General features: G+C 48.7%; 1 protein-coding gene across 12 annotated transcripts in view; it reads right to left on the bottom strand.

Moving 5' to 3' along the window:
* Positions 1 to 989: 989 nt before the first annotated feature.
* The window catches only part of Pik3c2b (phosphatidylinositol-4-phosphate 3-kinase, catalytic subunit type 2 beta), a 61,414-nt gene continuing 49,316 nt past the window's right edge, over positions 990 to 13,087 (bottom strand). For 8 of the 12 annotated variants that reach the window (XM_087580122.1, NM_001437063.1, NM_001105951.2 and 5 more), the window contains 10 exon segments: positions 10,579 to 10,748; positions 10,092 to 10,248; positions 9,654 to 9,763; positions 8,235 to 8,436; positions 7,720 to 7,844; positions 6,825 to 6,942; positions 5,982 to 6,063; positions 5,580 to 5,686; positions 4,386 to 4,514; positions 990 to 3,665 (listed from right to left, as the gene is read on the bottom strand). In XM_087580122.1, coding sequence (XP_087436248.1) covers positions 3,477 to 3,665; positions 4,386 to 4,514; positions 5,580 to 5,686; positions 5,982 to 6,063; positions 6,825 to 6,942; positions 7,720 to 7,844; positions 8,235 to 8,436; positions 9,654 to 9,763; positions 10,092 to 10,248; positions 10,579 to 10,748 — 1,389 coding nt within the window. In that variant the 3' untranslated portion in view covers positions 990 to 3,476. 12 annotated transcript variants of the gene reach the window in all.

Raw genomic sequence — 13,087 nt, 5'->3', positions numbered from 1 at the left:
TAAAATGCATATGTAGTGGAAATACTTACAGTGCTTGGCCAACTGCTACTTTTTTCTAGGAACTTCTTTTTTTTTTTTTAAAGATTTATTCATTTTTTATATATAAGTACATTGTAGCTGTCTTCAGATACACCAGAAGAGGGCATCGGATTTCTTTACAGATGGTTGTGAGCCACCATGTGGTTGCTGGGAATTGAACTCAGGACCTCTGGAAGAGCAGTCAGTGCTCTTAACCACTGAGCCATCTCTCCAGCCCTGTGGCTATTCTAAGTCTTTTGCTATCTATCTTTGGTTTTGATCCCTCTCTAACCAAGTTACAAACTCATAGGGAATAACTAAGACATTCAAGTCTTTCGAGCTAGCTTTTTAAAAACTATTTACTCTTTTTTTTTTTTTTTCCTTTGAGAACTTGTAGCCAAGGCTAGGCTGGAATTTCCCCAAAATGAGAACAGCTGTCTTTGATGGAAAGGTTGCACCCAGGATCCAGGATCAGACCATCTGGTAGGAATCATGTCTGGACAGCAGAAGTAATAGAGAAGAATTAACAACTTATGGGGGCATCTTTCAAAGACTCTAGCTGAGATCATAGGAGATCACACCTTGAGGAAGACAACATTACTATGAATAACCCCACCCCCCAACCCTCGAATATTCCTCTATTTTTACCTAGAGGTCACGTCAGTATCCTGAAGATGAACTGGGGGCGGCAGGGGGATGTCACAGGAGCCCTTCATACTGTTTCCAATATGGCCGGAGTGAATACATCTCCCCTCCCTGCCTTTCACCACCATCATCCCTTCAATCGGAGCACAGGAACAGTGGCTGAGCCCAGCCTCTTAGTCCTCCTGAATCAGGGCTTTTGCCCAGAAGCTTTGGTTACAAGGTGACAATTGTAAAAATGCCCACTGTGGTGCCCTAGGGCACTGAAACACACATCCTGTGCTTTAATCTGAACACTCACACATCCACCAATCTTTAATAATGATACCTTTGTTTTCTCAAATGTCGTTTATTTAAAAAATACAATTCCAGAGAAAGTAGAAGATAAAGGAGCATGGGAAGTGGGTACAGTACACAGACCTCTTTAAGTCGGGGACATAAAGGGTCAAAATAAAATGAGCTGCAGGCAAAAAGCCAGAAGCTCGTCTATGGTCCAAATATCTGGAAGGTTCTGCTCTGGTCTCCTGCCTTCAGCAGGCTGCTTTATTCTTGGCATTTTAAAATTATGTTATCTGTGTGTGTGTGTGTGTGTGTGTGTGTGTGTACACACATGTTGTGTAGTGCATACAGAGGACAGAAAACAACTTGTAGGAGTTGGTCGTCTCCCGCCATCTCGAAGGTCTCAGTGATCAAACTTAAGTTGACAGAGCAAGTCCCCTTACTCACTGAGCCACCTCACAGGCCCGCCATTTTAAATTAAGAAAAAAATGGAAGGGGCAGCTCATGCCTGTAATCTTAGCACCTGCGAGTTGGAAAGGCAAGTAGATCAGGAGCTCAGGGTCATCCTCATCTACATAGGAGTTTGAAGCCAACCTGGGCTACATGATATCCCCTCTCATAAACAAAAACAAGCAAAATAAACAACAGCAAAACAAAAAAAGTTTCTTGTTTCCATGTAAGCTTCCATGGAACTTTTTCTCTCTCCAGTAATGGGGTCACAGAGAAACTGTCGTGTCCTTGCTAACTCTTCTTTTAAAAGTTAGTTCCCGTGCAGAGGCAGAGGCAGACAGATCTCTGTGAGTTCAAGGCCAGCCTATGGTACATAGTGAGACCCTGTCTTAAAAAATACAAAAAGTTAAATTGAGTCCTACCTGTCACCTTTAAAATGAGACAACTCTTTGGAAACTCGAGAGTGGATTTTAAATTCATCTGGTGAGAAACAAAGACTGCAAGGTGGGCTGAAGACACAGCTTGGTGGTGCAGTACTCAAAGGGCCCTGGGTTTGGCCCCTAGTCGCTCGTAAGAAAGCTGTGTGAGCCAGGAGGTGGTGGCTGCAAACGCCTTTAATCTCAGCACTTGGGAGGCAGAGGCAGTTGGATCTCTGCCTGTTCCAAGGCAGCCAGGGCTCCACAGAAAAACCCTGTCTTGAAAAAGAAAAAAAAAAAAAAAGGAAGGAAGGAAGGAAGGAAGGAAGGAAGGAAGGAAGGAAGGGGTTGAAATAATCTTTTGCTTGTTTTCCAAAGAGGAAGCTGCTCTAATCCAGCTTCCTTCTGGCCAGGAAACTAACCAGAAGAAATGATTGCATTGACCAATGCTCACTCTTTGCAGCTATGGACTGAGCACCTCTTTGTCTACACCCTCAACAGCTTCATGGCCCTAAAGAATGAAGTTCTTGGGTTTGGGGATTTAGCTCAGTGGTAGAGCGCTTGCCTAGGAAGCGCAAGGCCCTGGGTTCGGTCCCCAGCTCCAAAAAAAAAGAACCAATGAAGTTCTTTTTAAAGTGTGACAGAAACAGGGTTTGGAAGAGAAAGTAGTAGACGGTCTCGGGGGACAGTTCCCAGAAACTGCAGCAAATGGCACGGTGCCTCTATAGGCATGGCCCCGAGCTAAGGGTTGGCAGCATTTTGTCCCATCGAACAAGATGGGGCATAGAAGCACCCCAGTGTAGTCACCAGGACTGGGTGACCCACAGAGGGCTGAGAGAACAGAGTGGGGAAGGGGAAAGGAAGGTGCTCGCACAGAGTCCAAGCAGCAGGGGAAGAGAGGAGGAAATCCTTTGCCCTAAAGAGCATGGGTCCCTGAATATAGGTCCTTGGCGGAACCCTACTATGGAAGGCCCTTCCTTACACACGTAGTTATCACGATGCACTCCTTTGGAGGCAAAATCGGATGGCCCAGAGTGAGCGTCAGTCCGGCAGTCGGTTAGTCCTCCCTACTCCTCCCCAGTCTGCCTGAGAGAGGGAGGGCTTCACCGAGGACCCACCAGGGCCCTCCCCAATATTTCCTATAGCTAGAAAAGAAAACCCCCAAAACCCTGGAGAAAAAGTCCAATAAGAACTTTCATCATACAAAAAAAAAAAAAAAAATCAGTCTTTCTCTTTTGCCTTCTGAGGCACAGCATGCTCCTCTCACACAAAGCTTCCTGTCCCAGTTAGGACAACATTACTATTTCATTTTTTAAAAATAAAAATAAAATATCCACCCACCCTCCCTCTCTAAGTGCTACTTCATATTGCCCGCACTCCACACACCCCAGAGCAGGCATTGCTCCCTTGACACAAGGTAAACATAAAACTCGGCTGCAAGCCCACAGCTTCCAAGGGGCTGTTCGTCACAGCCAACCCCGGTGCCGTCTGCGGGGGGAAGGGGCAGCGGACAGCACTTGACTTTTCCAGCCCCAACACCCAGGTCAGGTCCACTTGGACCGTGGGGAAGGCCACCGAGAGCTCTGCCCCTTCCTAGCAAAGGAGTTAGGTGAGGGAGAGGCTTCTCCCCCAGCTCTGGGCAGCTGCCACAGGTCTGGGCCATAAGTGGGTTCATAAGGTTCCATGACCTCGAGATCCCAGTGCAAACCAGCCGGTCTTCTCCTGGGCCAGGTCCAGCTCCCGAAGGCGGATGTGCACCTCCCCGAGAAGCACGTTCTCCCAAAATCCTTGCTCACTTAGCACACTCAACTGGAGCTCCCGCTGTTGTAGGTCTCCCTTGGGAATCCCATCATACACCAACTGCAGACGTGGGCAGCGTGAGAAGAGAGGCAGGCAAGCTATGAGTTGCGGGGAATTCAGAAAGAGATGTTCCAGGCCCTAAGGTAACACGTAGCCCCGGCGGGCCTGGAACTCAGAGCAATCCTGCCTATGCCTCCCAAATGCTGGGATTATATCTATTGGAGCTTCTGTTCATCCTCCATACGGGGCAGCAGGCTCCCCCTGTGCATATATTAGGGCCCAAGTTCCAAGAATCACAACCCTAAGGGTTTAAAAGCTGCCCTCGTAAAGGGAAAAGGGGGCAGGTATGACTACATGGGGGCTGGATAAACAAATAAATGGTTAAGAGGTGCTTGCTGTCTAAAAGCTCAAAACTGCCCGTAAATCCAGGGGAATAGATTCGATCTTCTGACAACCACGGGCACATTTATACACAAATAAAACCAATGTGTAAAAACAAAAGAAAAAGTACAGTCCATACCACAGTTCTCAAGGCCGTCCCTGACCGGGAGGCAGCGTTCTTATAAAGTTGCTACCTGAGAATGGATGGTTGGTTGCCAGGTGCCCTGTGGCACACCCCTAGAATCCTAGCACTCAGGAGGCAGGGGCAGGAGGAGCAGGAATTTGAGGCCAGCCTCAGTTACATATGGTGTCTGAGTCTCAGGAACCCAAATAAATAAACCATCAAAGAAGCAGTTTGCGGACCCCTTGCCCACCCCGAGCAACCCATTCCCCACACACCATCTCATTGTAGGTAGGGTTGCAGGTTTTCCGGGCTACTTTGGTTTTCCTCTTTGTGGCTTTCTGAGGGTCAGGAAGGAGGTAAATCTTTACATATGGGTCAGGGTCACTGCCATCCTGGAGCGGTTGCTACAACGGAATGCAAACAGAAGTTGAAGGGCCCTGACAGTATCTTCCACTTTCCAGTCCCTGAAGCTACACTCTGATCTAGATTCTCTTGTTCTCCCTCTGGCGTTTTTTTTTTGTTTGTTTGTTTGTTTGTTTGTTTTTGTTTTTGTTTTTGGTGGTACGCACCTAATCTTTTTGTCCATTTCCCAGCTGATAAAAACACCTACTGTGATTGCATTAAATATATAGATTTTCTATTTTTCAGTTTCAAAATTTTCAAGACAGGGTCTCTCCCTACATGGCTCTGGCTGTCTTGAAGCTCACAATATAGACCAGCTCTCGACTCAAAACTCACTGAGAGCCATCAGCTGCCTCTCCCTCCCGAGTGCTGGGATTAAAGGAACATATTGATATGCCTGGCTTGTACTACAGTTGTAAACGAGCCATCAGGTCTCTCTAGGCATCTTTTCTCCATGATGAACCTGCCATTGGGTCCCTTTAAGCCCTTGGAAGTAGAGACGTGAGTCAGAGAGCAGAGGCTGCTTGCTCAATGCCCGCTAACTAATGATCCACTCAGACCGACTCTGTTAGTTTTTGTTTGTTTTACGAGCCCCAAAGTAAGCCACATAGGATGCTGCACACATTAACTATATATTGCCTTGATTATGCCTGAAGGAAATCCAAGGGCTTCCCTGTTTACACTCATCTATCAACATGTATTATTACTATAACCTAGGTCTCTCCTTAATAATTATAACCACCACCACCACCACCACCACAACTCAGAAAGGCAAGTGCTTTTCATGTATTATCTCCTTTTGTCCCCACAGCAACTCTTGGAGGGGGCACCAATGTCATCTTCGAAAGAGGCTCTCGGTACTCAGGATGCTGCCACAGACCACAGCAAGCAAGCAGCTCTGCCCCGAATTGCCTGGTCAACCGCAGGCCCAGCGTGGGCAGCCTGTGGTGGAGGCTCAATAAACTTCTGTGGTTACTCTCATTATCCAGGGGCGGAGAAGGACTGACTCGTCCAAAAACTACTGACAGAAAGACCAAGGACCGAGTGAGAGCCATGCCCGCACTTACCAAGCCCCGAATATGCATCACCATGATGAAGAGTTTGTTGTTTTTGTAGGAAATGGACAGCTTCACCTCCCCACCGACCTTCCCAACCGGCCGGGCCCACGTCCCATCTGTAGAAATAAGGGAAACAGAGGTCTATAGGCCAGTAGTGACCCTGACAGGTGCCAGGCAGACATTTGTACTTCCTCCCTAAAGCCCTGCCCTGTCCTGCAGGTTTGATATCTGAGTGTACCCTCCCTCTCTGATGGGTAATCGCTACCTCAGTAGCCATTCCCTAGGGCTGTGGTCACCACAGCCTGAAAGGAAAACCTGAATCCTCAGCCAGTAAACAACTGAACAGGAAAGAAAGTCGACAAAGAGGTGGGGTTGAGGTTTGGCAGGACGGCCACCAGGAAGGTACTGTACCTGATGACTTCGGGGCTGGGCTAGGGCCTGAAGCCTTCTCATCTCGGGGCAGAGGATGGAAGAAAGTATATACCAGGTCACACTGGAACAGACAAGAAAACAGGGCCACTCTTCAGTAAGACAGACAGACAGATACCCACCTACATTTTTTAAAGGAAAAATATAGCCAATTGTTGGAAGGGTAGGGGAACCAATTCCTATACACTCAGCACTCAAGAAGCAAAGGGTAGACTGTTATAAGTTCAAGGTTAGCCTAGTCTGCAAAGTGAGTTTTAAGCTAACCTGAGCTACAGGGCAGGTCTGTGGTAGAACACGCCTGTAATCCCAGCACCCAGGAAGCAGAGGCAGGTAGATGGAGGCCAGGCTGGTCTACAGAGTGAGTTCCAGGACAGCCAGGGCTACCCAGAGAAACCCTGTCTCCAAAAACCAAAACTATGAGACCCCATCTCAAAAGACAAAACAGACAAAGATAAGTAAATGAAAACACCCAGGCCGCTTCAGGCCAAAAGCAGCCTCCAGTACTGTACTCCTCTCTTCTCTACGTCCCAGTCAACACACACAGCTGGAGCGGGACGTATCCCTGAGTTAGTCTGGGACTGAAACACAAGTCTTTCTCTGGAGAATGTTTTTAACTAAGCATGGAAAATGAAAGCAACACCAAACCAAACCTAGGTCTGAGGCTAGACCCACCACAACCCAAAACTAGATCTGAGGCTAGATCCACCATACACTTGTGCTCTCATCTGAGGTAGAGCCAGGCGCTGGTTATTCCCCAGCTCACAGACCCCTCGTGACTTCCCCAGGACTAAGACCACTCCTCACACCCCGCCACCCCCCACTCACCTCAGCCACTTCAGGGGCTGCATGAATCAAGTGCCAGATGTAGCCATTTAGCTCCTCCTTCCGCCTCTCAGCCACTGCCTCTCCCCGGGAGCGGCCAATCACAAACCGACTAGGGAAGCTAGAGTGAAAGGCAGAGAAAGGGCCCAGGGACAGGAAGTAAATATGAAGGTTCAGATATTTCACTTCCACTTCTAGTTACCTGATCCAGCAGCTTCTCTTCTGGGGGACCCTTGCCTCCCTGACTCCTACTCTATCTCTTTCTCTGTATGTACACACACACACACACACACACACACACACACACACACACACACACTTACTTCCTAGGACCTCAGAGAATTCTAGTATTTTTACCATCCGGCATTTTAAGACTTCTGTTTATGGTTCGATGGCATTGAATACATTCACCCTGTAGCATAAACACCTCCAAAAGCCAGGTCCAGAGCTCTTTCCAACTGGCAAAACTGAAGCAGCCCACTTGCTATACACCTCACCACCAATTCTGCGTTCTGTCTACATGACTCTGATTATTACTCTAGGGGACTCCAATAAATAGAATCATCTCGTGCTTGGCATATTTCATTTAGGCTCATTAATCACACAGCTATCAAAGGTCCTTCTTTGAGTCATATGTCAGATTCACCCAGTGTCCTGCTTTCAGCTCAGCTGGCTTGCTTTCTGGCTGGTGCTCCCATGTTTTGTTTTCCAAGGCTCTAGAGAGAACAAGGTGGTTTGGATGGCTGGTGATACCAGCCAGCAGGGGGCGCACCTGTTACCAAGCCCAACACCAGGCAGACAGCTCCTCAGTTTGAAATGGTTCTTTCTGAAACAGGAGCCCTCCCTCCTCCTTCCCCTGTATCTTTCAGCTCTGGTAGGACTAGGGGAGAGGGGCTACCTGGGCAGGAAGGAGGAAGGGAAGAGCAGGCGCAGCTTATTGTGCAGTTCCTGGAACTCCTCGAACGTCCTCTGGATGTAGGTTGCCTCGTGAGCATTCTCTCTCATCACCTTCACCACATAGATCTGCAAAGGCCAAACTCAGAGTACACCTGCCTGTCCAGCTGCCCACTAGAGGGGAGAAGGAGTGCCTGTGTCTGTGCATGTGTGCGTGCGTGCCTGCTACATTCCTGAAGGAAAGTCTTGCGAAGATAAGAGGGTAGGAAGCACACTGGCAGGAACCTAAAAGCAGAGACTTCCTGCCTGTGTCTCACAAGACACATGACTCACAGAATTACCAACCAGTTCCGCACCCTGAGCCTTCTATGCAGGTCATGTGCAAGGGAACTGGTCTGTCTGGGTTTACTCAGAGTACAGTAAACTCTGGGGCCCCCTGTGTGGGGGTGGAGAAAGAGTTAACCCTAAGAACGTCGGTGGACAGGGAGCAACAGAGGGTCAGAGAGGAGGGATACTTACATAGCCCTTGCTAGGGTGGAAGACCTTCTCATGTCGGCAGAGAAAGACATCACGGATGCGGCCAGAGCTCTTGAGAGTATGTGTTCGGGGGGCAAAGGAGAGGGTGAGCCGGTCGTCTGAGCCTGTGAACTTCATCTGAGCCAGGTTGTGGATGAAAAAGTTGAGTTTCGTAGCTACGCTGCCCAAGCTGGACTCAATCAACCTGTTTGAGCGTGGGAAAACAAGGGATGTAGTCAAGGACCCAACCACCCTTTGCCTTGAGAGTTACCCAAGCAGATCTTCCAAGTTCTGAGATTTTTTTTTCCTTTGGGGGAGGGGGCCAGGGTCTCACTGTGTAGCCCAGCCTCAAATTTATGGTGATAGTCTTGCCTCAGTTTCCTAAGTACCAGGGTTACAGATGTGTGCTACCATGCCCTGCCCTGAGTCCTAAAAATAACCACCAGATCAAATTACATTCCATTGTAATAGTCTCACAGAGCACCATTGGTGAAATCACCTCATGCAGTTTTTATGTCTGTGAATCCTGAGGTCCTATTCCTCCTGCTGAGGGAGGAGGGAACTTGGGGCAGCAAATATCCACATAATATTATCAAATGGAATTCAATAGGAGCACAGCCTATCTGACCCCCACACTAGGCACTGCTCAAAAAACACTAAATTCTAAGTGAGGTCTGGTGAAAGGGCAAGGGTCTGACCAAAAGAGCGATTATAAACTGGAGAGATGGCTCAGCGGTTAAGAGCACTGAACGCTCTTCCAGAGGTCCTGAATTCAATTCTCAACAACTACATAGTGGCTCACAACCATCTGTTATGGGATCCGATGCCCTCTTCTAGTGTGTCTGAAGATAGCTACAGTGTAGTCATATAAATAAAAACAAATAAATCTTAAAAAAAAAAAACAAAACGAAACAGGGTGTGATGACACACACTTTTAACCCCAGCAGAGGCAGGTGTATTTCTGAGTTCCTTCAAGGCCAGCCTGGTTTATAGGGCAGGTTCCAGGACAGCCAGGGCTACACAGAAAGATCCTGTCTTGAAAAACTAAAACTAAAACCTTTTAATAAAATCCAGCTTCCACTTTGACTCCTAGACAAAGTCTCTGTTTGGGACCTGGTAAAAACATGAATAAGAGACAGGCAGTGGTGGTGCAGGCCTTCAATCCCAGCATTTGGGAGGCAGAGGCAGACGGATCTCTAAGTCCAAGGCCAGCCTGGTCTGCAGAGTGAGTTCCAGGACAGCCAGGACTGCTTACACATTAGCCTCAGACTGCGGATAGGAACAAAGTGGTTACGTGGAGGTAAAACAGGGATAGCAGATCAAAGCCGTAGCCCTAACATTTGGGCTAAGCCTTTCCCACTGCTCGGCCTGCTGCTGCCAACTTGGCAGCCTGTGGGCTACTTGGTTTGTGCTGCATGTTACCTTGTGAAGTAGGTAGTGGCATTGGCCTCCGTGTCCTGAGGTCTCAGGGCATCATACACATACTTGAGGTCCTCCAGGTCTGAGAGCTCGGGGATCCCACAGGACAACATCTGGAAGAAGAAAGGAGAGCTGCCTGCGACAGTGGCCTAGGACTGTTTCCTCTTTGCCATAAGGCAAGGTCTCCTATTCTAGGCTGCCTGATCCTCTTGGGTTATAGACAGATGCTGTGGGCAGAGGTTAGAGGGCCACAGGAACTGAGGGGCTAGAGTAAATGGCCAGGGCCCCCTGTCCCTGGGTAGTTCGGATGCCCTTAGGGAAGACAGTTAATGCAGTTGGGAGAAGGGGAGCTCCAGGAATCCTCTGGAACAATCCAGGGCAGCCTTGAAGGCGGACCCAGGGAACAAGGAGAAGGGCTCACAGAGAGGTGGAGCTTCTCACCAGGCCCAGGAGGTTGAGGAAGAGATGGGTGTGCTTGCGAATGAGGTTGTAGGCTTGGCAGCAAAGGTCAACAAAATCATGGAAGCGGCTGGAAGGCTTGTCACCCCCGTTGATGACATACGCCATGTCTGAGGTGAAGACAAACGGGGCGCGGTCCCTGGGCGGAGGGAACATACACGTGTGAGGTCAACAGGGAGAAGGGAGGTCGCCTTGTAAGCTCCATCGAGGTCTGCTTTCCTTTGCCCCTCACCATGTGTTCCGACCCGGTCTAGTAATTCTTTCTCCCAGCTCCCCACTGGTTCTCGGCTTCCTACGGCTTTGCTTGGTCCTCCGTGAGAAAGAACAGCTAAGCTCTGCACAAACTTGAGTTCCTTATCAGTCTTCTGGTCTCCAGAGCTGCTCAGTGCCCTAAGGCCCAGCTGCTCCAGTCACTGTCTTGTGCCCCATCTCTGAACTACGCCGGCCTTCCACACAGGAAGCCACCTACCTCTTGATATTACCGAACATCTGCGCGTGGCCCAGGAAGCGGCCAAAGTCTATATGGAACATGTGGCCCGTGGTCTTCAGCATGATGTTGTCATTGTGTCTGTCACAGATGCCCAAGATGTATGTAGCCACACAGCAGCCGGCACAAGAGTAGATGAAGTTCTCCACAGCCTGTGAGAGTGGAGGCAGGTGGTGGAGCCGCAGCCAACCCTGACCCTTTTCTCTCAGGTGAACTCCAGCAGCGCCAGCACCTGCCTGCTTTCCTCCGTCATATACCAAAACACACACATCCACAGAACTGTCCTCTGTGCTTTCTGAGGTAGGAGATGGACGGTTTATAAGTCTACATATACCCTTCAGCTGAATTGGTTTTTTTTGGCTGGAGAGACAGTGGACAGGAGCAAGTCCAGACAGGATGGAAAGGCTGATGCTTAAAACCTTTCCCACGGGTCATGGGTCATGATAACCCTGACTTGAGCCTGGCTACCAAGTAGAGGAACTAAAGGCGCCTGACCCTTCTTCATCCTCCCGTCTTCCTGCCCCCAATAACACTCCACTGCCAGAGTACTTGACGCCAGCTAAATGCTTATCTAATTAAAATCACCGCGCTCCAGAGAAGAGCTGAGGCAGCTTCACACTTCCTGTAGTGTTTTGCACTTGAAAATCAGATCTCTCTATTTGGTAAAATGTGTCAGGGATATTTTTGGGGCTCAAGGGGTGGGAGGGGCTGGGGTAGGAGCATTTGCGTCATAAGCACGAGGATCTGAGTTTGAATCCACAGTAACAATGTTAAAAATAAATAAATAAATAAATAAATAAATAAATAAATAAATAAATAAAAAAAAAAAAGCCGGGTATGGCCATGCATGCCTGTAACTCCCAAGGTGGTGGGATGGAGACAGACAGCGTCTGGGAGCTCACTGGCCTGCCAGCCTAGCCCAAACAGCAAGCTTCCAGCTCCTCACAGACCCTATCCAAAGACAGCAGAGGAAGGCAGTAGAGGAGGAGGAAGACACTTGATGATCTGCTTTGGCCTTGCACTCCCGTGGGTGTGTGCACTACCCCTACTCATGCACACAGAATAAGGAGGACGGAGCCAGGTCTGGTGCCACTTGGGAGGCCGAAGCAGGCTTCTTGGAGTTTGAGGCCAGCTTGGTCTACATAGTGAGTTCCAGGCCAGCCAGAGCTACATAATGAGACTCTGTCTCAAAAAGCCAGACATCATAGAGTTCAGCTTCTGTAAGGGAAAGAGCATTTCTTAGAAAGCAAAAAAAAAAAAAAAAAAGGAAAAAAGTTTGAATGAAACCATTTGAGTAAGAGCATAGTCTATCCGACCCCAGCTCTAACTTAATATCTCTATTAACCTGCCCGTCATGGACATTCTTCATAGATAAGGCCCCTGGAAGATCACAAAGTGTTGTACTAATGCCCATCGGTAATGACTATACTCCTCTTCCCTCCTGAGCAGGGCAGGTATGACCCTCAATTTATATATGGTCCTCCTCTTTACCTGAGGGTCTGTCTCAATGAAATGTGGGTGTTGTTTAGTGGGTGTATAGTCAAGTTCTACTAATGCCAGGTCTCACTCTTGTAACCCCAGCATTCAAGAAGCTGAGGCAGAAGCATGAATTCTGGACTGCTGGAGCTATGCTACAGAGCGAGGTCCTGTCTCAAAAGACGGAAAGGGGGGAGGGGAGACTAACAAAGTTAGCTTCCAGGTATGTGTCTGCTTGCTGGAGACACGTCCACATTTATTATGACTTGCTAGTACACTGGCATGGAGTAATTACAATTCTGACACCTAGCACGGCGCTCAATCTGGGAGGTGTTCGGCACCTGGAAAACACGTTAGCATAAATAGCATATGGGTCTGAAGGAGGAGAGAAGACTCAGCGGTAGGTCCTCTCCAAAGGCGCTACGCTGAGTTGTACAATACAGAAGGAGCAGTGTTTAAGGCTGAGAGAAAGGAAATGGCTTTCTAGGCAAAGGATATGCTCATCTAAACACATGCCCGTATCCTCTATCCTTGATCCTGGCTGAGCAGGCCATGAGACTGGGGCAGGCCAGGCCGGGTGACCAAGGCAGTGGTGCAGATGTTGGACTTATCTGGCGGAGCCTCTGAAGAAGCTAGAGCAAAGTGTGACATGAATGGCCCTGGACTTGAAAAGTCCTACATTTACTGATGGGAAACACAGAGAGCGGGCCGGGGAGGTGAGGAGAGACAGGGAAGTCAGCCTTGCCTCTGCTGAGTTTGCTTACAGCAGGGATGCAGCAGAGGAACCCAGCAAGCCAGGGCTACAGAGGCTTAAGCTTCGTGGGGAAAGGGGTTACAAGAAGGGCTTTGGGGTCATCAGCGCATGAACAGGGACAGAAGTCACAAAAGAGGGCGTGTCAGTCAGGAGTGTGTTAGTCAGAGAGCAATTAAAACTTCTTTTTTTTTTTTAAAGATTTATTTATTTATTATATATAAGTACACTGTGGCTGTCTTTAGACTCCAGGAGAGGGCGTCA

Source organism: Rattus norvegicus, chromosome 13 (assembly GCF_021556685.1).
Source record: "Rattus norvegicus strain SHRSP/BbbUtx chromosome 13, alternate assembly SHRSP_T2T, whole genome shotgun sequence".
Taxonomy (NCBI): Eukaryota; Metazoa; Chordata; class Mammalia; order Rodentia; family Muridae; genus Rattus; species Rattus norvegicus.
Note: the sequence above shows the minus strand (reverse complement) of the source record. Positions and strands in the feature narration are given on the sequence as shown.